The sequence below is a fragment of the Citrus sinensis genome, chromosome 7, assembly GCF_022201045.2.
Source record: "Citrus sinensis cultivar Valencia sweet orange chromosome 7, DVS_A1.0, whole genome shotgun sequence".
Taxonomy (NCBI): domain Eukaryota; kingdom Viridiplantae; phylum Streptophyta; class Magnoliopsida; order Sapindales; family Rutaceae; genus Citrus; species Citrus sinensis.
The window spans coordinates 11,829,000-11,854,314 of NC_068562.1; the positions used below are offsets into that span (position 1 = coordinate 11,829,000).

The 25,315-nt window shown below is 35.8% G+C and overlaps 3 protein-coding genes across 4 annotated transcripts; 2 read left to right on the forward strand and 1 right to left on the reverse strand.

The window, feature by feature from the left end:
- The first annotated feature begins 1,477 nt into the window (after positions 1-1,477).
- Positions 1,478-5,121, forward strand: LOC102620388 (PTI1-like tyrosine-protein kinase At3g15890). 2 transcript variants are annotated; one of them, XM_025096311.2, is made up of 5 exons: positions 1,478-1,550; positions 1,636-1,969; positions 2,320-2,467; positions 3,511-3,773; positions 3,850-5,121. In XM_025096311.2, exons 2-5 carry the CDS (start codon positions 1,926-1,928, stop codon positions 4,595-4,597), a joined length of 1,203 nt encoding a protein of 400 aa, XP_024952079.2. In that variant the 5' UTR covers positions 1,478-1,550; positions 1,636-1,925; the 3' UTR covers positions 4,598-5,121. The 2 variants fall into 2 exon arrangements, with proteins under 2 accessions (XP_024952079.2, XP_006465319.2); XM_006465256.4 differs by having other exon boundaries at positions 1,512-1,969.
- Positions 5,122-5,208: 87 nt separating this feature from the next.
- LOC102619923 (pre-mRNA-processing-splicing factor 8A) lies at positions 5,209-16,263 on the reverse strand. The gene is made up of 24 exons (XM_006465254.4): positions 15,768-16,263; positions 14,880-15,096; positions 14,370-14,760; positions 13,740-14,229; positions 12,854-13,644; positions 12,657-12,742; positions 12,390-12,572; positions 11,950-12,264; positions 11,553-11,857; positions 10,978-11,432; positions 10,759-10,885; positions 10,325-10,566; positions 10,099-10,222; positions 9,788-9,977; positions 9,576-9,683; positions 9,185-9,438; positions 8,232-8,848; positions 8,038-8,144; positions 7,657-7,911; positions 7,091-7,564; positions 6,706-6,867; positions 6,387-6,584; positions 5,786-6,307; positions 5,209-5,686 (listed from the first exon to the last, which is right to left on the reverse strand). The coding sequence occupies exons 1-24, from the start codon at positions 16,034-16,036 to the stop codon at positions 5,495-5,497; spliced, it is 7,074 nt and encodes a 2,357-aa protein (XP_006465317.2). The 5' UTR covers positions 16,037-16,263; the 3' UTR covers positions 5,209-5,494.
- A 5,057-nt stretch (positions 16,264-21,320) lies between these two features.
- On the forward strand, positions 21,321-25,247 carry LOC102619626 (uncharacterized). The gene is made up of 5 exons (XM_006465253.4): positions 21,321-21,800; positions 22,106-22,205; positions 22,315-22,414; positions 23,516-23,604; positions 24,426-25,247. The coding sequence occupies exons 1-5, from the start codon at positions 21,632-21,634 to the stop codon at positions 24,766-24,768; spliced, it is 801 nt and encodes a 266-aa protein (XP_006465316.2). The 5' UTR covers positions 21,321-21,631; the 3' UTR covers positions 24,769-25,247.
- The last annotated feature ends 68 nt before the right edge of the window (positions 25,248-25,315 follow it).

Genomic DNA, 25,315 nt, shown 5'->3' on the forward strand with positions numbered 1-25,315 from the left:
CTGGCTTCAAATAAATAATCAAATTGCATAACCAAGTAGCTTTCATCACTCAAACTCTCTTTTAATTTCTCATATTAAAAAAATAATAATTTTGATACCCCATCGTCAAATTAATACTTCAATGAAATAAATTTTATCCCTGTTAAGCTAATAGGTAAATAGACCAATAAAATTGAAATAATCGTTTTGCATGATGAAATTAAAAAAAAAAATCAAATATATATTATATATCTTGTACTTTTTATACTAATTATTACTTGAGAGAATTTTAAGAGTAAATTAAAGTAACCAAAAATGATGGTGATTGATCTTGTTGGGGTTAAGAGGATAAGATCTTAAGAATTTGCTGTAAAATGCTAAAGACAAGATCTAATTTTGGAGCATTTGTTACATAAAAGCTTCTTCCTTATAATACAACAAAAAAATGCTTACCTTATCAAAATAATAAAAATGAAATGCATAGATAACTGTTAAAGATTATGCCAAAACAGCATTAATACAACTGAGAAAGGCTCATCTTACCAAAAAAGAATCCCAAAAGAACTAAAGAAGAAGAATATTATTAAAAAAGAAATGGGATAATAATATGTATGGATCCCTAAATTTTGGAAATATCTTAAATAAGGACATATTTTGCATTCTTTTCGTATAAAATACTCAATCCTACTATGATGTTCTATGTTCTGTTAATGAGAGTATGGGATCTTGGTAGAAGCTATCTTCGAAAGCAATGCTTGCTTTTATCTAATTTGATGATATTCTTGAAAATGATATAAAATAATTATTTATATACTTATAAAGAAAAGAAAGAAAAAGAAGTTAACCAAAATTCAAGAATTCATATGAAAAAAAAAAAAAAAAATTGTCAAGAATGTATAATTTTGATGCAACTTGTTAACTTGACACAAGTGATTAGCCAGTTTGTGTTGACCTTCATACATATGTTTATTAAAAATAATATTATGCTTTCTAAATAATATCTCAACATTTTCATCCCAATAATTAATTTTATAACTAATAAAATTATTTATTACAACTTTTTATTAGATGAATACCATCTTACCTAAGATGGTAGTAATTAAAATAAATTAGTTAAAAAATTTAATTTCATTCATTTTTCAATCATGTCAAATTCAAATTCAGAGTTTTCAATACGTAAAAACATGAACAGATACGATTAGTAAACAAATTAGATTTCTATGATACAAACACGATATGCCAACCCAAATTGCATGGGTAAAATTCAAGGATTCGGACGTTATTAACCCAAAAAGAAATTCGAAAACATCCAACATACATGACTACATGGCTCACGATACAAAAACGACAACAAATATACTCAATAATTCTAACTTAAAAAATTAATATACAATTAATTGAATATTAGCAACTTAAGGTGGACCCCACGTGCGTTTTGAAAATTGATAAGAGAGAAAAAGTAAAGGAAACCGCTAGCTAATAGCTATTGCGTTTGCTGTGTTGTGTTATTTTGTTTTTGAGTTTGAGTGAGTAGACATTAAGACAATACAAACTACAAAGACTTGTCTTCGGTTACACACTTTCTTTCAATTTCTTTTCTCTCTTTTTTTTTTTTTTGTGGGTTTTTAATTTTTAATCTTTTCATTGTTTCTTCAGAGCTAAGCACCGCAGCAGTTGGCTGAAGAAAGAGCATAGATATAGGGGAGGAAAAAAAAAAGGAAAGAGAATAAAAGAACTGTGTGCTGGTCAAGCCAGAGCGTTATGCTTTATAATCTTAGCAGCAGCCATTCAGCAGCAAAAACGAACTCTGACACTGAAAGTAAAAACAACCCAGAAAAGATTAGCTAACGAGTATTTACAGAAGCAGAGAAAAATAGATTTTTTATTTTTATTTTTATTTTTCCCCTTTTCTGTGGGTTTTCAATTACTAGAGGTTGAAAGTTGAAATGGCGTTTGGCTCTATCTTTTGTTGTGGGAAAGTCTCAGATCGGTATGTTAGTTCAAATTATTTTTTCCTATTGGTTCATCCGTTCATGTCTAGTTATTATTTATTCATTTATTTATTTTTTATATTTGATGAGCTTGTTTTGATAGTGGAAATGTAAACTTAAGAGGATTTTAAGGTGTGGGTTTATTTTAGATTTTAGAAATGATTACATGGGAATTGAAATTTTTTTGCTTTATAATGCTAGAGGAGAAGAAGAAGCTGAAATTGTAATTTTTTAAGTTGATGGAATCTAAATAAAAAAAAAAGACAATCAACTGAGAGGTTCAACATAAGTAGTTTTGTTTCATTTTGGATTGGTTGTTGTATTTACTATAGAGCTTGATGTTGTATAGGAAAGAGAAAGGAAAGAAGCAGCCAACATGGAGAATCTTCTCATTGAAGGAATTACACTCTGCCACAAACAATTTCAATTACGATAACAAGCTTGGAGAAGGAGGATTTGGCAGTGTTTACTGGGGTCAGCTTTGGGATGGATCACAGGTAATCAATTCACTTTTCAGCTAACAGCTAACATTATTTTCTTGATTAATGATGTTATTGCAGTTTCAGTTATTTTAATTCATGTTTTGCTGAATTTTCATATGAGTTCAGCAGCATTCATATTGCTAAAAAATGGGTTTCAATTGCGGATAGTAATATTTTGCTAGTTACAGATGCTTTCAGCACCTATGGTCTTAATGCCGAGTTTTCAGTCTTATTGTTTAATAATGACATTATTGTTAGCGTTCTATTTAGATTTTTCAAATTAGTGGCTTTGTATATATGGTTGAGGTGAATAGCTTGTGCTTTTTCGTATAAAACTCAATACAGAAAGTGAGCCACGACGGTGATTGTTGCCTAAAGGTGGGAGGAGTTCAGAAGTTGTAGAGTTTGAAAATAGATTTGTGAGGGAATTTGTTGCATTGATAGTCCCCTAACCAAAATGTGCTTTATCTTGTGCATTTGATCAGTTTCCCTTTTTCTTTTTTTTTTTAAGAAAGAAAAAAAAAAAAAAAAAAGATCGTTGTGAAGTGTCAGTTGTTTACTTGAGCTTGTTTTGTCCTTGGGCTGACGAAAACTGAACATGCTTGCAAGCAACTAGAATACAATTGCTTCATGAGTGGCCTTTCTTCTGCTGGTGTGCTTGTATTTTTGTTAGTCAACCACACTGGATGTTACACATAGTCATCCGAATATCCCTCCTTTTTGCACGTATCTTTTTGTTTTATTTTTCTAATATATCTCCTGATACTATCGTATACAGCATTGCAAACTGTATTGCTTGAAATGTTTTAGCTAGTGGCTGGGAAAAATAGCAGAATAAAATCTATGAAGATAAATATCTTCCAGCATGCTTGTAAATCTCAGATCCATTTTTGAGAATTTCATTAAAGTCAATTCTACGCAAACAACAATTCTACCCAAACAATCTTTAGCTGATAGAAACTTAAAATTGTAAGGAATTCAGAGAGCTAAGACCTGCTCTTGAGTTTTTGGATAAGACTGTTGAAACCTTTTAAGTAAATCTTATGACTCGTATGCAGATTGCAGTGAAGAGATTAAAAGTTTGGAGCAATAAAGCAGAGATGGAATTTGCTGTTGAAGTTGAGATACTGGCACGGGTTAGGCACAAGAATTTGCTTAGTTTACGTGGCTACTGTGCTGAAGGACAAGAGCGCCTGATTGTATATGACTATATGCCAAATTTGAGCTTGCTGTCTCATCTACACGGACAGCACTCATCAGAATGCCTTCTCAATTGGAACAGAAGGATGGATATTGCCATAGGTTCTGCAGAGGGGATTGTGTAAGTATTAACCTAGCTTTTATCTAGTATTACTTTGATTGGTACGTGTGGTAACCTTTCTGTTGGATTGGTCTAGATATCTTCACCATCACGCTACACCACATATAATCCACAGAGACATCAAAGCTAGCAATGTGTTGCTGGATGCTGATTTTAAGGCTCAGGTTGCCGATTTTGGATTTGCTAAGCTAATCCCTGATGGTGCTACACATGTGACTACTAGAGTTAAGGGTACCCTAGGCTACCTTGCCCCTGAATATGCAATGTTAGGGAAAGCATCAGAGAGTTGTGATGTATACAGCTTTGGCATTCTCTTGTTAGAGCTGGCCAGTGGCAAGAAACCTATTGAAAAAGTGAATTCTGCAATTAAACGAACAATTACAGACTGGGCTTTGCCACTGGCTTGTGAAAGGAAGTTCAGCGAATTGGCAGATCCAAGGCTAAATGGAAACTTTGTGGAAGAAGAATTGAAAAGAGTCGTCCTTGTTGCGCTCACATGTGCTCACAGTAAGCCTGAGAAAAGACCCACGATGCTTGAGGTGTTGGACCTACTGAAGGGAGAATCAAAGGAGAAGCTGACTGAACTCGAAAATGATGAACTGTTCAAGAGCCATCAGGTTGCAGACTATAACGATGGAAAAGCAGTTGCAGAGGACAGCACGGAGAAGTTGGCTGAACTCGAAAATGATGAACTGTTCAAGAGCCATCAGGTTGCAGATTATAATGACGGAAAAGCAGTCGCAGAGGACAGCACAGACTCCATTTCAGAAGAGAAGGATCTTAAACAGGTGAAGGAGGAGATCGAACCTGAGAAAGCTCAATAGTTGAGCTACTCTGCAACTACCAGACTGTTAGATATAGAGTTTGAATCTTCTGCATATTTTGGTTTTTTGCTACTAAGCACAGGGTGGCGCCAGATGTGCATCTTATTAGAAAATGCAGAAAGCATGTTTTTTAAGAGTGCTGTGAGTTTGGTTTGTGGGTACCCCTTTCTTTAATGAATTTAATGTAAATGCATCTTCAGAACTCTGTTGTTTTTGCTGAACCTTTTGGCTGCTAGACCTTAAGAAGTGAAGCTGGAACCGTCGGGTGAAACTCATTGGGTACCCCTTTCTTTAATGAATTTAATGTAAATGCATCATCAGAACTCTGTTGTTGTTGCTGAACCTTTTGGCTGCTAGACCTTAAGAAGTGAAGCTGGAGCTGTCGGGTGAAACTCATTGGGTGTTGCCGATGGGCCGTGGAAAATGTAGCCGAAAGCTAAGTGTGTTACATCCATATATTCCACAGAATACATTTCACTAAATGTTTCTACTTATTTCAATTTTCAAGTCACATGATTTTAGAATGGCGTGAAGGCGCTCTCTTTTAATCTGTTGAGCAACTTTCAATAGATTTAGAAGCTGCTACAGAGTCGCATATAAAATAGTACAAATTAATCTGCAAGGCCACTCCTTAATACCACATAGAGGACTTTCAGATCCAGCATCAACAGAAAATTTATGAAACCTCGTTACCGTATATATTTACACCTCAAACTATCATTCTACAGAGAATTACAACTGTCCCATAAGTAAACACGTTTTTATAACGACCAAAAATGGGGCACTGCTTCATCCCCATGTTGGTAAAGTAAATCTACTCCAGTCTAGCAGTTTCCAAGCAAATGCTACAATTTAATTCACAAGAAAGATTACGACCTCAAAATAGCATCAATAGGCTTATGAGAATGTATCCTCACGATCTCCCTCTGCCATTTCACCCTCCTCCAAGTTGCTGAACTCCAAGAAATGAGTTGGCCTATGGTCCTCATGGTAGTATTCTCGAGGAGTCCCAAGCTTGACACCATATTTCATGCTCACTGTATGCTTCACTCCCATGAAGTTATAGTTCCATGGACCGTTGTCGGGAACCTAAAAGGACAAGGCAAAGACAAAATGATCAATACCTCTGCAAGAAAGCTTTGTACGAGTGACGACAGTTATAAGTTCAAACAGTTCCTAATTCCTTACCATGTAGAAACCAAGGAACCGGTCACTCAGAAGCATTTGGACCTTCTCATAGTGAGTTGGAAGATATCCATGGGGATTGCTTCCTGTGTCCTTGTTAACTCTTCCCCACTCATAACCACTTGGAGTAAGCTTGTATGCAGTTAACGAGCAGGAACCTGGGGTGAAACTACAAGTCAAGATAATGCATTTCTCTCCATCCCATTGTTTATTGTTTTCTAGAATCCGCGCATGAGAAGTGAGATCCTGAGGCGATAGCTGTGGAAGCTCATTTGGTTGAGTGTGCATCCATCCCAAAGGCTCCAGATCATTCAGGAAATCATGCTCAGGGAGTGCCGAAGGAAGATGAACTTGCTGATGAGTGCCCCATTGTGGTGGCATGGCAATACAACGAATTTCCTTGACCTGCGGGTTATCTGGCGGGCTTATACCATATAAGTACCCAGAAATTTGAGTTCGAAGATCTGCTATGCAGATGAATTTCTTTAAAATATTCTTTGGCATAATGTAAGTGTAGCCAGTCTCCTGCATCATTAAGAATAGTAAATGTCAGCAAATATACTGAAAGTTATCATGCTAAAGCTAAGAGAAAGTGGATTTGTACCTTTATGTCCTCTGAGTTGACATATATATGATTAACTCGAAGATAGAGATTGGTAGCTGATATTGCTCTCACACGCCAATCTGTTTTGGAACCAAATGCAGCTTGCTCATAAGGACTAGTGGTTGTAACAATGAGTTCATCACCATGGACATTTGTAGTCTTTGTAGTTACAGCTGTCAATTGACTTGCTTCTTTGGCCTGGCAACATAAGTTGAACATGAAGGAATACCCAAGTTAATAACTAAGCAAACAACAGCAAACTCCATGTAAACATCATTAAAAATTACTCATCCCAATCATAAGAGATGATAAAACGCACCTGTTTCTCAATCTCAGCTATCTGTTGCCTCTGTTGGGAAGGAGGTGTAATCTCAGCTCCAAGTATAATATCACGGATCTCAGACTGTGTCAAAGCAGATGTATTGACATTGTTCTTCTTGGCATAATCTGAAAGTATGAGATCTCTTAGGGCAACTTCAACCTGCACCATGCAATACCATGTAATACCTCATTAAGGATGGCAACACTCGTAAATTAAACAGAGGAATGAAGGAATAAGAGAAAGAAGAGTCAAAATGCCAAAAGAGACAACGGCAAATAATAAAAATATCCAGCTATGCCACATGCAAACAAACAAACCAACAATCAATCAATTGGTTGGAACAAACATGAGAAGAAAATTCTAAGCTAAACAAGAAACCAACCTTCATCCATTGATCATCAGAAAGAGAAGGCCATATGTGATGTGGCTCTGTGATGATTGTTTTGTCTGGCTTTAGCAACATCTTTGCCTTCTCATTATTCACATGAAGTGCACGAAGGATCAAAATAAGTCGGGAGAATGCAGTATACGATGAGATACTCTTCAACCAGTCATCATATATATTGAACAAAACCATTTGAGGCTCTGTAGCTTTCAGAATTAAATCTCCAAATTTCTCGATCTTCAAGCAGGCCTGGAAAGGGAGCTGCAACTCACTTCCTTTAATAACTATGTTCGGGAAATCCAGCAAGTGAACCTCCAATGGATCAAGCATTCCTTTACGGGTCACAATGATTTGCTTGGGTTGTTCTTCAACAGGCAGAGACCGCACAAGAGCAGCAACTTCTTCCGCTGTTTTCCATTTGGCTAGCTGACCAAGACGCTTTTGACCTGCCCATACACTTGTGTGGATCACCTGCAAGAACATCATTCAATGATGATGCTTAGAATTTAGAATCTAAACCAGAGATATCTTAGTTACAAAAATGCACTGAACAGAATACACACCTTAAGGAACAGCTGGCCAGTCCTTGGGTTGAATATAAAGATAGCACCATTAATGGGCTTAGTCGTTAGATTTCCTTCAAATGTCTTGTGGATTGTGACACGATACACATTGGTATCATCAACAAACCATATTATTTGATTGCTGAAAATCTCTCCATAGTTTTGAGAAGATAGATATGGTTCAGTAGGCTCCGAAGAATACAACTGCAGACCTTTCCTTATACGCTCCCTCAGAACATACAAAGCTGGATTCGACTGCCAAAACACGATAGACCATCAATTGAAGTCAGGCAAGAGATCCAGATCAAGAAATCAAATTGATAAAACAAAATTGATCAACAAATATACCATGCAAAACATTAAATTATTAAATTGAAGTACCTTCATTATCTTATTCATTGCCTGAGCAAGCAACGGTTTTGATCCCGGGAACCAGTTACCAAATGCAGAATGCAAATTATAGGCCAGGTCAAGCCCAATCATCACCCCTACATGAAAAGAAGCAATAAATCAAAATTCACACATACAACCAATTATCTAAGCGGATCGATAATGAAAAATAAGAAAAAATTTACCAGTAGGAGAAGGATATATGGACATGTTGTCTGTCGTATAATCCATAAATTTGGCCCTAGTATAACGCTCAATATCATGAGAATCATAATCTCCCCAACGGAGTTGTACATCTACCCAGTATTTATTGCTTGCTTTCTGGTCAAACATATCCTTTGACTCAGCCACAAGACTAGGCTTTGACATTGGCCATCGATGAGCAGCAAAGAGGAGGATATCTGCACAAGAGCTGTTCATTTTGTAACTCTTTCTTGGATGAATTGTTTCCTTCTGCACAGTTTCAATTTCCAAAGCATCCAACTCCTGATCTAAGACTTGACAAAGATCCATGACAACACTCTCATGAATTTTTTGCCACAAATGAGCACGAAAGATCTGAATCAACGATATCTTCAAGGTAGGAATCTTCCCATGCATGAAAATTCCTGTCAGATCCAACTGCACCTGGAAACCCACATAGACATTGGCCCGATTTATGGTAGGCGACCACCAAAGAGTAAATCGACGGTTAGGAATCTGGTTGAGACCAGATCTCTGTGCATTAGTCAGCTTCTTGTATTTCATAGACTCTTCAAAACCTGACGCCTTTTCCCAAAACAGACCTTCCCAAGTTGGAAAGCTGAAATTTCAAAATGAATGAAGTGAGAATTGTCAATTTTGACTTTCTTCAAAGTAGCCTAAGAATCACATAAAAACAGCAAAACTTCGCACAGCATTGCAGAATTTCGCTTCCAATGGAAATAAAGATCAAATTTATCTATAGAGGCATACCAAGCACAAGCTGAGGAAATATTCTTTGCATTAACTAACAATACAAAATCTACATTAGTTTTTTCAGGAGCATGCCATCATATTCCAACTTATAAAAAGAACAGTTAGAACCCCGATGCAGATGAAATTAGTGATGACCAGCGAAACATATAGATAGATTCAAAACCTTAAAGAATGTACTTACTATGTTCCTTTGAAAAGGGTGTGCTCGAGAATACCCTCCACACCTCCAAGAGCTTGGATGACATCAGTTCGATAGTTGTTCAGATTCCACAATTTCCCATCATGTCTCTGATGTGTCCACCAGAAAGGGTTCTGTTTCAGTACTTGGTACTGCTTAAAGTCTGTGCGCACTCTCCACCCTTTGTCATAGGCTAAAGTGTGCCTGTCCTTTTGAAACAAAGTATTTATACGTGGTATTCCTCTATCCCATGAATCCTATCAATATATATCAAGAAAATCCATTAGAATATACAAGACTTCAAGTTAGAGTTCAATAAAAATCACTATACCGTAGTATAAAACAAAAGAAGATAGTGGTAGAAAAATAGAACACTCAAAAATAGAACACTTACTTCTAGATCCTCAAGTGTTAAACGCCTGTTCTGCGCCTGAGCTTCCTGCCTCTTCAGTGCATACTCCGCCCAGACACGCTGTGAATCTATAAACTCACTCTCCCATGGCTGTGGAAAACATAGCATGATAATCAAACACCTGAACAGATAACAAAACCAGGAGGAAAAAGAAAAATTTTATTGCATGGGATGCATTAGTTTGTTTAATTTACCTGTATATAACGATAAAGATTTGGAATCAGCTGATCCTCCTCATGGCTCATTCCACTTCTAAAGTGGGTCACACCAACATCTGTCTGCTGACTGTATCGAAGGTCACTCTGAGGAATCAAGATATGACCCATTGATAACATGCCAAGCCCTCCAATTTCTTTCGGCGTATAGAAAATGACAGGAGGAAATCTGAAAGAAAGATAAAATCAGGAATACATTGATGCAAAAATTAAGGAATACATTGATGCAAAAATTAAAAATGTGTAACTCAACTAGAGGAATCTGGAGGTTGAGTGACCAAACAATATACCTGCTAGGCATTTTTGAGTTCAGCCCAATCTTGATGCGGGTTTGAATTTTATTTTCACATTTGACAAGCAAATCTAAAAGCTCTTGGGTATGAACAGTTGCTTCACGGAAGTAAGTCATGAGACCTATCAGGAGTTAAAAAAAAACATGAGAAAAGAGCACGTAGCAATTGTCAGAGACCTTAGTCAGTTATTAAAAAAGTTTTGACAAAAATTCAGAGCATATACCTATCAGTGCTGTATTCCATTTGTTAACAATTTTTGTAAAAGTTGTTGACCCTGAAGACATAAGAATTTGCCTAACACGATTCTCAAACACCTTCATGTGCTCATCGTCAACCCGTAAGAAAGCAACTGCAGTCCGCTCTTTGGTCTGTTCATTCTGCAAATTCCAGACCCCATCCCTTGTATTGCTAAATGCTTCTTGAGTCATTCTGATTTTTGGAAGTATTCGAACTTCAAACCCACACCTAGGAGTTAAAGACATGATGTTACAAAGTTGCATTTATTTTAATTATTGAGGAAACTAAAAAATAACAAGCAACATATGCAACTTCATGCCATATCAGTATTTCAGTAGAACTATTTCACCCACAAGCTAGACAAACAAATAACATGTTCAAACACACACATATAAGGTGCACTGTAACATAAATACTTACATGCTGAAAAGCAAATTGGGGTTGTCCTTGCTGTAAACTGAAACAAAACTGTTCTCCCACTCCAAAGTTGTAATGCTTCTAGGAAGACGGTTCTTCATATCCCAGAAAACACTCCTACCAAGATTGACTGAAAAGAAATAAAAAGAATAAAATAAGCATACTCAGACTCAAGAAAGCTGATTTATAAAGTAAAATTACAATAAAGATCAAAGCTTATACCATCGTGTTTCATGAGCCTCATTCTCGCGTCTCTAGGCCAGCACTTCTTGTTGTTGTATCCAACCATATTTTCATTGTTGGGATCAGGGTGCTCAGTGAGATAACGTTGGATAAGATCTCGAGCCTCCTCATGAGTGAATCGGAACAAAATATGCACCTTATCAATGTACCTAGAATACAGCCGTATGGGATGCCTGGTCTCAACTTTCGTGTCCCAGTATGTGATGAACTCATTTGGCATATGGGGCGGTCCAGCAATCTCACTGGCTCGTGTCAAACCAAGAAGCAAGAGATCCAACACAAGTCCATAATACTGGACCACAAAAGAAGCAAACTGAAGACCACGTATAAGGCCATAAGAGTTCGTATGACTCATGTCTTTGTAAGACAAGACAACGTTGTTCTTTGCGGTGACATAATCTGCTATGTTGTGGTCAAGGACCAATCGCAAAAGCCTACAAAAGGATATCAAAAGAAATGTAATTCAGAATACATAAAGTCTCATTGATTGATAGGCTAAAAATTTAAATGATAATGATTAATAAGTAAATATTTAAAAGATGTTTATCATTTACCTATTTAACATCGTCAAGTCAATTTTTTCAAAGAACTTTTCAAACTTGGTTTGAAGCATCACAACACACTGGCCGTCACTTGTGTCCCATATCCCTTGCAAATTATTTATACCTTGACACCATTTATACACCAAAAGCGGTGGTGGTTCTGAATCTGCAGGTTTAATCCAGTTTGGAAAGAGGTGACGCTTGTCACCTTCATACCATAAATATTGGTCAAGATAGGCATCTGTTATCTTCTCAAGTGGCTCAATTTCATAAACTGGAATCAGATAGCTGTATAAATCCATGAACTCAATACCAACCTGCAGAATAAGTAACCATCAATTTTCCAGCTCAAACTACAAGTTGGGAGTTAAAAAAGACATCATGAAATCATTTTTAATTATAAACTCACTTCTTTAAATGCACGCTGGGTAAGCAGGTGACGCTTAATCCTTGACAATGCCTCATGTGGATTATCATAAGCCTGTTCAATAAGACCCAACTCTTCTCTTTGCAATTGGTTTAATCTAACAGCCACACTATACGACTCTTTCAGTCTCTCCAGAGCAAGGATAAGTAACTTTGTATCATGCTTGTATGACAATGGAGGAAATGGAATGGGAGCAAACTTTCTCGATTCCAACCAGTGGACAGTTGTTGTATAAATGGCAACAGCTTCTTCTGGGGTGACATATGGACCGTCTTTCAAATAGTTGTGCTGTCGTTCCTGTAAAGAGGCAAAGACAATTGAAAAAATTGTATACAAAGAAAGCAAAGGGAAGATTAATTAAAACACAAAATGCAGTCGCATGTAAAAAGATTGCAGGAAGAAGATAGCAGAGTGAAACACACCTGTTCTGCCTTCAGCCAAAGGCGAGTCAATCTTCCAAGGTTCTTCCGACAGACTGTCTTATCAACTGTTGCTCCTCTTCTTATACGTTCACGATTGTAGTGAGCAACATTTGTCCACCAGTCAGCTTTTGACTTGACATACCGAAGAATCATGTTCTCAATGGGAACTGGCAGACCAGGAACCTATAACAAGATCACAGAAGTGAGTAAACAATCACAAATCAAAAAGCACAGGAAAATAAGTTGCCATCTAAGCACGTGCATTACTTTCCATGGTATATTTGCCTTCCAACAGCGCCATGCCTCACTCAGATGCTGCAGTATAGTTCTCGCCTTGTTTTGCTTAATGCCCTCTGCAGTTTAATTTACAAAATTAGCTAACCAATTAACATAAACTACAGAATTTAGAAAGCCATTAAATAACACTCGTATTTGAGAAACATACAATGTTAAAGAATTCTTACCTGGCATGGCATCAAGAACATCATGCATGACAGCAGCTCGAAGCTCCAAATCAAAGTGGCTTTCAACACGTTGCTTGGTAACAGTCTTGGCCACTCCTTTGGAATGGCGCCCTTCAAACTGTCGAGCCAGTAGATTTCCTAACCATCTTTCCAGAAGTGGCACTATACCGCGAAGGAAAAACAGCCACACCCTCCACATTGGAGCCCAGAATCCACAACCGGGCCCCTTCCCCACTGGACCAGTATTGAAACGGTAATAGATCAAGTGTTTTAAGTCCTTACACATCCTAATCTGCCGCATCAGCCTGTACTTGTAACGGTACATACCAGTCAACTGGCCAACATGGGAAAACGTATACTGCAGACCATCAGCCAACTGGAAAGCATCTACGTTACCCAGGCGGAACTGGATATTGGCATCAACTACAAGCTTTGTTAAACGCAGAATTTCACGACAAAGATGAAAAGCATTGCCAAACCGCGATTTTTTGCGTTCTTTTGTAGTGAGAGTTTTCACAGGCTTCAAGTTAAAGTTATAATCAAGGTGAAGGTAATTCAAATTTTTTCTATGTATCAATAGGTTCAGCATGTTGTAACCCTGCTTACAAACTTGCAGACCTGCTTCAGCCCAGTCAAGTTCAGTGGTTTGGAAGAATTTTGTCGCCTGGAGAGACCGGAACAAGTGCTTTTTCTTCTGAGCCTTTGGTGGTCTGTGATGCAGCTCATTCAGCACAAAACATTTCAACAATTTCTGATAGCTGACCCGAACTTTTACTGGATATGATGGAGGGCTGAAGTGGGAAAAAAAATCATTAAAGGGTCAGGCATCAACACTTGGTTTATAATTAAAAGACAAATATAAACAAAAATGAAAAAGAATCCTTACCAGTGCTCCTTATACCAGTCAGACACTAGGGGTATATCTTCTGCTCGTCGCATTCGACCAGATCTCATGTTAAAAGGGCGCGGAGCAAATAATAGGGAAATACCAGCAGCTGTGGTATCAGTATAAAGCTGAGTATCTTTAAGCAAAGGTTCCACCTGCTCCGGCAAAAAGAAGTCATCATCTTCATCCTCATCATCATAAGCTTTCTTTTCACGCCTCTCCTTGTTTGTGGAAGGTATGGGGTGTATCAAAGGATCATAATAAAATGCAGGCAAATCAGGATCCTCAGTTTTTATGTACATAACCATGGGAGTGTGGTATATACCAAGCCTCACTTTGCGAGGCCTGTTGTTATATAGGTGAGGGAAAGCGATCCTGTACTCGGTCCTCAAGGGTGACCGAATAATGAGTTTATTGATGTCATTGAATTCATTCCAATCCTCATCACCTTTCTCCATGTCACGGTACAAAGGCTCAAACTTAGGACCACCTGCAAAATGACAATTAAATGAGGGACTAAACAGCAGTAAAACAGAACAGAATGAGACTAAAACCTTCTATACACACACACACACACACAGAGATACAAGCCAGACAAAGACACGCAAAAAAACAGAAAAGTAGATATACCAGGTATGCACATATTCAATGCCTTGGCTGTAAAAAATGACTCCATGTCAAACAAGTAGAAATAGTTGCGGTCAATTAAATCAGAAAGGAGCTGCCCAGCAAGCCGATGAAGAGTCGCCATGATTGGAAGGGAAAGGTGCCATTTCCGGTAGCTTGGACCATTTATAAGCTTTGTTTTAACAAGAGGCTTATGGTCATAAAACCAAGTATATACAGCAGAATCTTCTTCTTCATCTAACTCTAGTTGAATTGGCTCCAGTGGATCAACATCTAACAGATTATCTGCATAATCTAATGGTGGTTCCTCGTCATCAAATGGTGGAAATCGCATTCTCTTGAAATGACGACGATCCCTCTTCTCTCTCCTCATCATGATCCACATGGTACCCCACTGTAACATTATGGAAATAGATGTTAATCATTTGACATGAGAAGAAAGTATAAAAGAAAGAAAGAATGTTTCATTTGAAGATACGAATATTAAGTTGAACAGAAAGAGGATCAACATACCTGAGCGAGGTATATAGGCTCAACAACCCATGGTATTTCATTCACAAATGTGATGGCTCCGGTAATATGATATAAAACCTTCACATCACGAACTTGTTCCCAAGGCATTGGCATATTCTCGAGGAGCTTGTAAACTGCATGTGGGATAAATTTAAGCGCTCCTAGATACACACGTTTATCGTGACGATATTTCTTCGAAGACATATCCCCATGGTCTCTGTTAAAGAAAACAAAACAAGACAAACTGAATACATTTTCCAATAGCAAAAACAATTTTCTAAAAGGTCAATGCATATAAAGAGTAACCACGCTTCTAATACTAACTTTTTTGCGGGATAAATTCCATTATAAGAAAATAGGTCATGGGATTAATGTTCCTGCATAATCAAAGTCTGGTACCCATATTAGCTTGATCATTCAAAAAGTCGTGTGGTCAGAAGTTTCTCAAACGCGCGCACAAATTCATGGGCAATCCAACTGATTTATCAAGTTATTTTTAACTTCTAATATTAATTACCATCTTCTTAACAGACACCAATACCGGTTTAAAACTCTGGATACCAATCAACACCCAACACCAAAAATAATTTAGAGCCATATATAAAGGGAAAAAACACCTAAATAATATTATTGTATTTTATTGACATTACCCAGACCAAAAAGGCAACAACAATAAAACACCGCCACAAAAAAGAAAAAGAAAAAGAATCCATTTCATAACAAACAAAACCCAATAACCAGAAGCAAGTAGAAACAGATACTAATTTCACCAAATTAAGCTCAAAACGAAATTTCACCAAGTAGTCCTCTAAATCCTAAGCTCCAGCTAAACCCCAAAGCAAAAAATAAATAAAAAGTAACAAAAAATAAAAAAAAGAGGTTACTCACCGAATAATCTTCCTCACGTGCTCCGGAGGCATGTCTTCTTTCTGAGCCTCGACGAACCCGAACTTCCTTTTGTCTCCATATCTCTTCGAGTTCAATTGCATCCATTTTCGAGCTTTCTCCTCCAGCCTGGCCTCCGCCTCCTGCGGGGACGGCGTCGTGGTCAACACAGTGTACGAAGGCTGTGACGGCGGAGGCGGTATCGGCACCGCCCCGCTCGTCCCTGGCGGTGCCAACGGCGGCCCTCCGTTGTTACCGTTGTTGTTGTACATCGCTTCTGATTCCAACTAACTCTCCCGATAAGATCTGCGTCGAAATAAACCCTAATAGTGATGCTAAAGACGTTCTCCGCAAATTTGAGTATTGGGGTTTTGAGTTGATGAGAAATGACAAAATGGAAAAAAGAAAATGTTATTAGGTTTTTGGGGTTTAGTTTCTCTTCTCTCTTACCCCACTCAGTGCCGAGACGAGAGAGTTCAAGTGAGAAATTAGAGCGACTGCTGCGATTTTGGTTTTATTTTATATTTGTTGCTGAAAAGATAGAAGGGCGGTGACACGTGACTGGCATGTGATGATATATGGACCGACATTTTTTATTATTTTCGGGCTCTGAAAAATGGGTTAGGCCAATGGCCCGTATTATATCTTGTAAGGCCCAAATGGTGGACCGACTTCAAACTTTAGAAGATAAGAAAACAAATGAGTGCATTAACAATAACGAAAATTTTGATATATATGAATTGTATGTTCGAACAGGCTTACCTTTTGATTTTTCTCAGGCAAATTGAACTTTCTCTTTCCGTATTTGTGTAACTGTTGAGCAAATCTTGTCGTCTTTTGGGTAGCATATTTAACTTCTGTTATAATCGTATCCAGAAGCCACACCGTTAGTGTCCTTCTGGGCCTCAATGATAAAGAAATTGGTTGTATCTCGGGGCCGAAATCCAAACAAAATATCAAAATCCAGGTCCAGCCCAGTAACCTGCGCCTTTGCGAATGACATTAAGGAAAGAGGAAATTAAGTCCTTGTGGTTTACAAAAATAACATATAGGTCCAAAAATTTACAATTTGTTTAACATTCATCTCCACTGACTACCGAGCACTCATTCATACAATTTTAGCATTATATGTGGAGGAAAAATGAAGAAGAAGACGAAAGAATATGACCAAACAAGTCCGTTAATAAAAGAGTCCCTCAAATTCTCTAAAGTGATGAATGCTACCTATTGGGGTTGATAATTTTTGTTATTGGATCATGTCTTATTTAAGTAGACACAGATACGACTCATTTATTAATTGTATAGACATATCAAAATATAGATATTATTCGTTTATTAATTGTGTTGATCAATTTAACATATTTAATATAAAAATTAAAATTAATTTAAAATATAAACATTATTCTTAAAAATATGTCGTAAATAAGTTAACACGATATTAAATATGACATTAATAAATTTATGACACAATATAAATAAAATTGTTAAATAATTAAATTATTTGAGATCGTACCTCCTATCATAATTATTCAAAATTTAAGTATTCTCTACATTCACTAAATTTTATAAAGGTGTCTTCTAACCTATTCCACTTTGTAGCATTTTTCTTGTGATAGAAAATAAATTCGTAGCAAACATAGATTCGGCTATATTAGATACTTTTTTATGGTAGTAATTCATAACTTAAAAAACTTTGCACTTTCTTCCATTAAAGAAGTGAGATTAATAATCTTTATCACTTTAATTATGAAAGTGTTTAATAAATTTTAACACTATGCTTTAAAGTAAGTGGGTTATTAATACGAGTTTATCTACTTATTTAAATAAGTGACTTATCATGTAGATCACATAGCGAAAATTCTTACATTATCCCGCTTAGTTCACATGTAAAATGTATGGATAGACTAACTCAATATAGCCATTAATTTATTAATCATCCATATACAAATAAAATTTTATAAAATTAAAAGAAAATCTCAATACACGAATCATGGTGGTTATATCTCCTCTTCCAGGTGGTGGTTATATCTCTCCTTCCATGCATTACTAGAATTAAACTTTCTTAAGTATAATGACTTTATAAATGAAATTCCATAAGTCATTCACGATCCAGCTTAGATAATCACAATGGACTGTTCAAAATTCTTTATGTGCACAAATAATATAACTATATCCTTCACTATAATTATAACACTAGCATAGAAGCCAATAATACAGCTGAAAAAAAACTCAAATTCAGCCAATAAACCATAAAATCCACATGACCATTAGACACTTTAGCTAGCAAAACTTAATTCATGGGATCTTTTAATATGAGCTTTGTTGCTACATATGATCAATAGTCAGCTCATTCTTATTAACGTGACCTCTTATAACTTAACTTTAGGTCGATAAATTCATTTTTGGCTACTTCAATAATTATTGGTCTTCATATCGATAATAATTTTCAAACCATTGATAAAATCTTCTTAACCAAAATGCTTGCATATTTCTTTCATAGCATGTAACTTTATGCTTTCATAATGGATAAAGTCATTCACTTTATGTATGACAACCTTAATTTTATTGCAAAATTACCATCTATGTATGAAATTAAAGCTTTATAACTCCCACTAGCTTTAAGATTTATATTTTGATAACATAGTCCTCTACAATCCAAATGAGATTAACATTATAAATATTATAAATCATAAATAAGACATTTATATTTACTCCATCGTTATAATTTGTAAATGAAATTAGGGTGATGGTCAATGTCTCATGAGAAGTTACAATTTTTTTTTATAACCTTTATAAAACTTTCACCCACTGAGTATAGAAGTACCATTACTATTTTCTTTTTTCTTTTTAATTTTCTCCCTACATGAAATTTAAGCTCAATACATTTAATACTTCGACTGCTTAAATCCATCTTGTTCGTGTGGAGTACTTGATTTTATAAGAACAAATAATTCATCCACATAAAACTCTATATATCAAGATCATGCAATCAATTAGGGGAAAAAAAAACATATGCATTTCAAGCTATGTAATCAAAGACTTCTAGTAAATATGAACTTAACATTAGAAAATTTCATACCTACAAGCCTAGGAAAATTCTCCTAAATTGATGCCTAAAAATTCACTATTTTGTTCCAATTAAAATCATTAATATAATTATCTCCCTGTGGGGCCAAATAACTGTTTAATGAATAATTGCAAACATTTGATGCCATATTTCATCTTATTTATCTTTATATGGTATTATATACTTCATCAAATATATATCATATATTGAAATGCTATGGCTACTTTTGAGATATAATATTATTTTAAGACTTCAGTGTCATCACAGAAATAGCACAAATAATAGGCTAGAATTTGATGTTAATGTTACTTTTAAGACAATCAAATCTTAAAGAGCAGATAAAAATATTGAATACATTTATGCAGCGGACACAACAAAACTATAATCCATAATAATAAAAATGTAATTTTTTATCTCTATGCATTATACTTTATATCAAAATGCCTTAAGATGCTATAGCTATTCTCAAGATATATATACCATATTTATTTTTGTCACCAATAAATCAAACAGTGTAATAATGACATTAAATATTTATCATGGTTAAACTCAACCAAACAAAAAATTGGATTTATAAATTGTATTTCTAAACCTTATAGTTAAAATAAATGTAAGTTACATATCAATACCCAAAATCTCAAAAGATGATTCTTATATTTTCCCACATATCAATATCCACAATCTCAAAAGATGATTCTTATATTTTCATGGACAATAAAAATGTGTATGAATCCATTACTAAAACCATGAATGAGAGGTTTATGATTTAACACAACTATTCACTTGTTTTTTAATCAATTAAAAGACTCTCACTTTTGATGGACCATTTATAGTCTTAATATATCATAAACCCAAAACAAATGGGGGCTAAACTTGATGAGCATTCTACAGCCATGACAAAACAAATCTTGGAATAAGCAAAAACTTTATCTTACTGGATATGTCCATCACAAATTTTGCTTAGATGTGCGTCGTATCACTGTCAACCCTCTCACAAAATTTACTAAAATTCATAAAGGTGTCTTCTAAGTTCTATCTTATTTTACTTTATAGTATTCTGATAGAAAACAAGCTCTTAGCAAACATAAATTTGGTTAAGCTAGGACCAGCGTTATAGTAGTAATTCATAACTTAAAAGACCCGACATTTCCTTCCATCAAATAAGTGAAATGAATAATCTTTATCACTTCTTATGAAAGTGGTTAAAAAACTTTAACACTATCCATTGAAATAAGTAAGTGGGTTATTACTATGAATTTATCTATTTTTTATTCAAACAAGTGACTTATCATTTGGACCATATAATGAAAATTCTTTAAAAAATTATATAATATAGATGTGGCATGAATAAATGTTTTAGTTATTTTTTAAATAATATTATCACATATTAATTTATATTTGTACCATAAATGGATAAATGTGTTGAGATGGTCTAACATGGATATGACACAATTATCACTTGTGTCCTATCAATCCATTAATTACTTGTATCAATTTATGTCAACATGAATATGAAAAAAAAATCACGTCGTACTTGTGTTGTGTGATCGTGTCGTAACCCATATTGCCACATCTACAACCTACATTGTTAATCTTTGTTCCATCTTCATTGCAAAAGATTTTATTCACAACGGAATCCTCTCTACCAATTATGTGCACAACTAAATTCATACGAATATTTGTGGTTTTAGGAACACTTAAAGAGAGAATAATATTTTCATACAAATTACAGCACACAATAATACATTTATTTAAACCAAACGATTCTTTTCATTTTAAGATTCAAATCCTTACCCAACGTTGCCTAAAAGCATCATTTTAATCTAGTTTGTAAAGGAAATAAAATATTTATATCATTATAGTATCTCAGTAGGTCCATCAAATTTGTATTTTGGGTTTTGGGTTAGGTTCAATTTATGTTTTAAATTTCATCGCCCACTCTTGCTAGTATGTATAATTGTTATAAATATTTTAATAAATAATGATTTAGTGGGATAACGATACTTAGGGAGTCCCTATGTTACAATTAATGTAACATACACAAGCCACAAGAACCACACAAATTATAGGACCCACATGTTTGTGTGGTTCTTATGGCTTGTGTATGTTACATTAATTGTAACGTAGCAAAATCCCGATACTTATCTTATGGTAACCCACATTGTCAAATCATGTATGTCTAAAATACACTGTGCACACAGGGATTTTATACATTGACTGATTGACACAATCTGAACTGATTTGTAGTTTTTAAGAAAAATTATTTTTTGCACACACCCACGCGGGGCTAAGCCCCGGGTAGAGTAAAGTGGTGTCGTTTTTGGACCTATTAATCTCAATGCGTTTGTTGGCGGGGGCAAACCGGCAAAGTGTCAGTCAGCCCACGCCTTCGTGCTATAAGTAATTCAACACACGTGACGCAATCCCAAGGAAAGTACATACCGTTGTCCACGTGGCATCATAATCACGCGAGTACAGTCAAACAACGCGTGCAGTCAAAACCCCGCCCATACCTCCCTGAAAGGAGCAAGAAAAATCCCGCCCCCAACGGTCTATTCCCCAAAACCAGCAAGCAAAACAAACTGAAGGAGAGAGAGAGAGGAGTCTGACAGCAAAATTAATTTGTACTTTCGTTGAATGAAAATAGAAACCCTAGCATTTCAAAATTGAACAACCAACACAAAAAAAAAAAAAAAGAGAAAAAAATTACTTTCTGTAAGATTTTTTTTTTTAACAAAACAAACAGTACTAAATAATCAATCCCTCTGGATTATTTTTTGATCGGTAGTAGTGATAAATAATGGTGAGGTTTTTGACAGAGAGACGGTGCGTGGCGCCACTGACACTCGACGATGTTGATGATGTTGGTGATTGCTATGAGGGTAATTCTGTACGGACAATGCCGTACCTTAAGCTTCCGCAGCCTCGAATCCGGCTCTCTGTTCTCAAGCTCGACGGTTCGCGCTTTGGTATTTATTTTTAACACTCTTTTTATCATTTATTTTATTTATGTCTTTATTTTTGTTTCTCATTGTCCACTGTTTTAATCAAGGGATTTATGAAACGGTAGCAGCTTGTGTTTGACGGCATTTTTGTTGAAATGGCAAACGGGTTTCTCATTTTTATTGATGCTATTTCAAAATTATCTTTGTTGCATATTTTAGTTATGATCAACAATGGTGGAAGTATACGAAGGAAGAGGATAATTTTTGCCTTTTTCGGTTTTTGTATGATGAGCTGTTTGGACTGAGGATAATGTGAATTGGTTTGGCAGATGTTTACATTGAGAGGAATGCTACGGTGGGAGAGCTCAGACAAGCAATAGAAGAAGTTTTTACTCTATCACCTACCGAGGGTCAAGGCAAGATTTCATGGTAAAATATGATATGTTTGATTGATTAATTTCCATGATCTATCTATAAGCTAGTGATTTATGTGAGGTTTGATGAATAATGATTACTTTTGTGAATTTGATGAACTCAGGACAAATGTTTGGGGACACTTTTGCTTGTGCTATGATGGCCGAAAGCTGGTTAATGACAAAACACACATTCGGGATTTTAGGATGAAGGATGGGGATGAGGTTTGTGACTCTTTTTCATGTTCTATGGAGTAAATTAGTCTATGGAGCACATAATGCTTATTATTTTGCAGCAGATCTTAATATTCCTTTTAGATGATAGCACATTTGCATATTTGAAGAAACCCCTGGTTGATTATTTTTAGCTGAAGTAAATTTACAGAATCAATTCTCAGTAGTTGATCTTTTTTAGAAATATATAGGTTTTGAAGCCCAAAAGCTGGCCATTGAGTTTGCTAGTAGCCCTGTTGATAAAGAGCTCCCCTTCTGTGTCATGTGTGTTTCTTCGTGAATGTGCTAACTTGGTCACATTAAATCCTTCTGTGATATGAGATTTGACTTGTTCACTTCGAGTTCTTATTGGGATACCATATTGAACAAACAATTAGTAACAAGGGGATGCGTTAGTTAAGTAACTAAGTTGGTAGCACGCTATGAAGTTCCAAGGTAATATGCTTTATCATTTGTAGCCTAGGCAGAATGCTCAAGGTTATATAAACTTGGGAAGAAGGGATCTGGGTGGAGAAGTAATGTGCATGGGTTTTGTTTCCATGTGAACAATAGCAATATGGTAAAGTTAATTTTTGTATATGTTACTATTCATGGTTTGGATCAGGAGTTTGCTTGAGTTTGAGTTTCAATTGAATGAATTGCAGTACATACTGGGTGGGGGCAATCTTAATGGCATCTGTTTTATTTATGCTATTCATGTTAATTTCCTTTCTGAGTAACTAATTGGCATTAGAAGTTCTGATTTTCCGTCTCACAAATTTTTAAGTGTTAATCTTCCATTACACAATAAGTTATCTAGTCTTTTCTCCCTTGCCAGCTATCACTCTCTAGACCCAATGTGTTTAATCTCTTTCGGCTTCAGCCTGCAGTTCATGATGTAGTAGTATGGGCCTTTTAACCGTTTTAGATATTTCAAATGTGAATGTGAAGGTTCTAGATCTGCATTGTTACTATATTCTTGGCTTTCCTGAGTTCTTCTTGGGAACCTAATGGAACCTAATGGAACCTAATGGAGTGATCTATTCCTGAATCTTTCTCTATTTCCAGCTTGCTTACTAGTTTCTCTACTTTCTCTGCTTGTGGTAAATACAGCTTCAATTCTCTAGGCACATGTCCCTTGACTACTTACATTCAAAAAGACGGTCTAAGACACAGAACGTTGCTTGCCAACAGTTCTCAAGGTAAGAATCACTGCTTGCTTGCATTTGCATACACTCAAAAACAGTGTTATGTTTTTATGATGCTATTGCATAACTCTTGGCATATTTTGAGCTTCTGCGCATACAGCATGCATACAATAATCAGGTTTGAAGACAATCACCTGATCAAAAAAACAAAAAAAAGGTTTGAGGACAATCATGGTTATTAATCTAGACATATAAAGGTTGCTTTGGGAGCATTCTAAATCTTTATACTGGAAAATTCTGAAGTGCTTACTGAAATCACATCTGATTAACGGTTCCAGAGTCAAACCTAACTTGAAAAAGTAATGTGACATGGGGTTAACTTAATGTGTGGAAAAAAATGTGGCGAGCATTTCATAGGTGATCAAAATGTATGCTAAGAAAATTGATATTTCTTTCATTTCTCTGGTTTCCCTGTGTTATTATTAGATGTCCATCCCAGTTGGAGCAGGGGCTACATATATAAGGATAGGCTCTGCCCTGCTCTATATATTTAGCTGACATAAAAATTAAGATTTTGAGTCGGAAAATTTTCTAGTTTAGGGTACTGTTATGTCATATACAGAGGAACAGAAATTGTGCAAGAAGTGAAATACGGATTTACCAAAATGCCTGATGCGTTTAGCTTAGCTTTGTGAGATGTAATGACAAAATCAAGATGCAATAAGAAAATCTAGATGACATAATCTTCCCTTCTAAAATTTTATGTGTAGCTCTTAAGTAAAGAACAAAATAATTTTTTTCGCTTATTCGATTGTTATATTTCTTCATATTTGTACTGTTTACGTTGAAGTGGAACTGAAAACTCTTGCTTTTAGATTGTCTGTGGAATCAGATACTTGCGAACAAGCTGTTCTTGCTAAAGACAATTTAGAAGATCAGCATAAAAGATTATCACCAGGATCAGATGCGGATGAAGAGAAAAAACATGATCTTGCTGACAGAGACAGTTTAGGAAATCAAGATGACAGCTACAAGTACTATCAACATCAAGATCATGAGGAAATTCCTGTGCCGGGGTTCAAGTTAGCTCACTTCCTAAAAGGATGGCTGTCGTATTCCAAATTGCGGGGTGTAACGAGGAAGACAACTGAAGGCAAGAGCCGTCCTTCCAGATTTGCCCTGCGTTGCCTTGCACCGCCTAGGATGATACAGCTTTGAGCTAATTACTTCTACTATTAGGCATGGATTTAGAATTACGTAGGCAAATAGTTTGGATGATTGATGTAATGTGTGGTGGCCTGCCTATACCAGCCATGGTTAGCCCCTTGCCTACATTTTGTTTTGAAAACTTCATAAATCAGATTCTCCTCACTAGGACCTTCAAGCTTACCTAAAGTAGAAATTTATTCAAACCCTTGAGGAATAGTCCATCGTATATGTTCTTTATTAATGGATTTATCCTGTCTTAGATGTTCGTCGCAATGATTTTTTAATGTGGTTCCATATTTGTTTTCCCCTTTCCACCAGATGAGATTTTCTGGTCTGGTGGCGCCAAGGAGATGCAATCCTCATCATTCTAGGGTTTGTGGCTGCTTCAGCTTTCTGGATCTGTTTAAATTTCCATGCTTTTACAACGCTAAGCATGTAATTTGATTTATTAATTGAATAGTTCTTGCTGGATGGTATTACAATTTAAATACTATCGTTTGACCTTATTTACCAATCCAGGACTTCGAGATTACTGCTTTTGCGTTTCCGTACAATG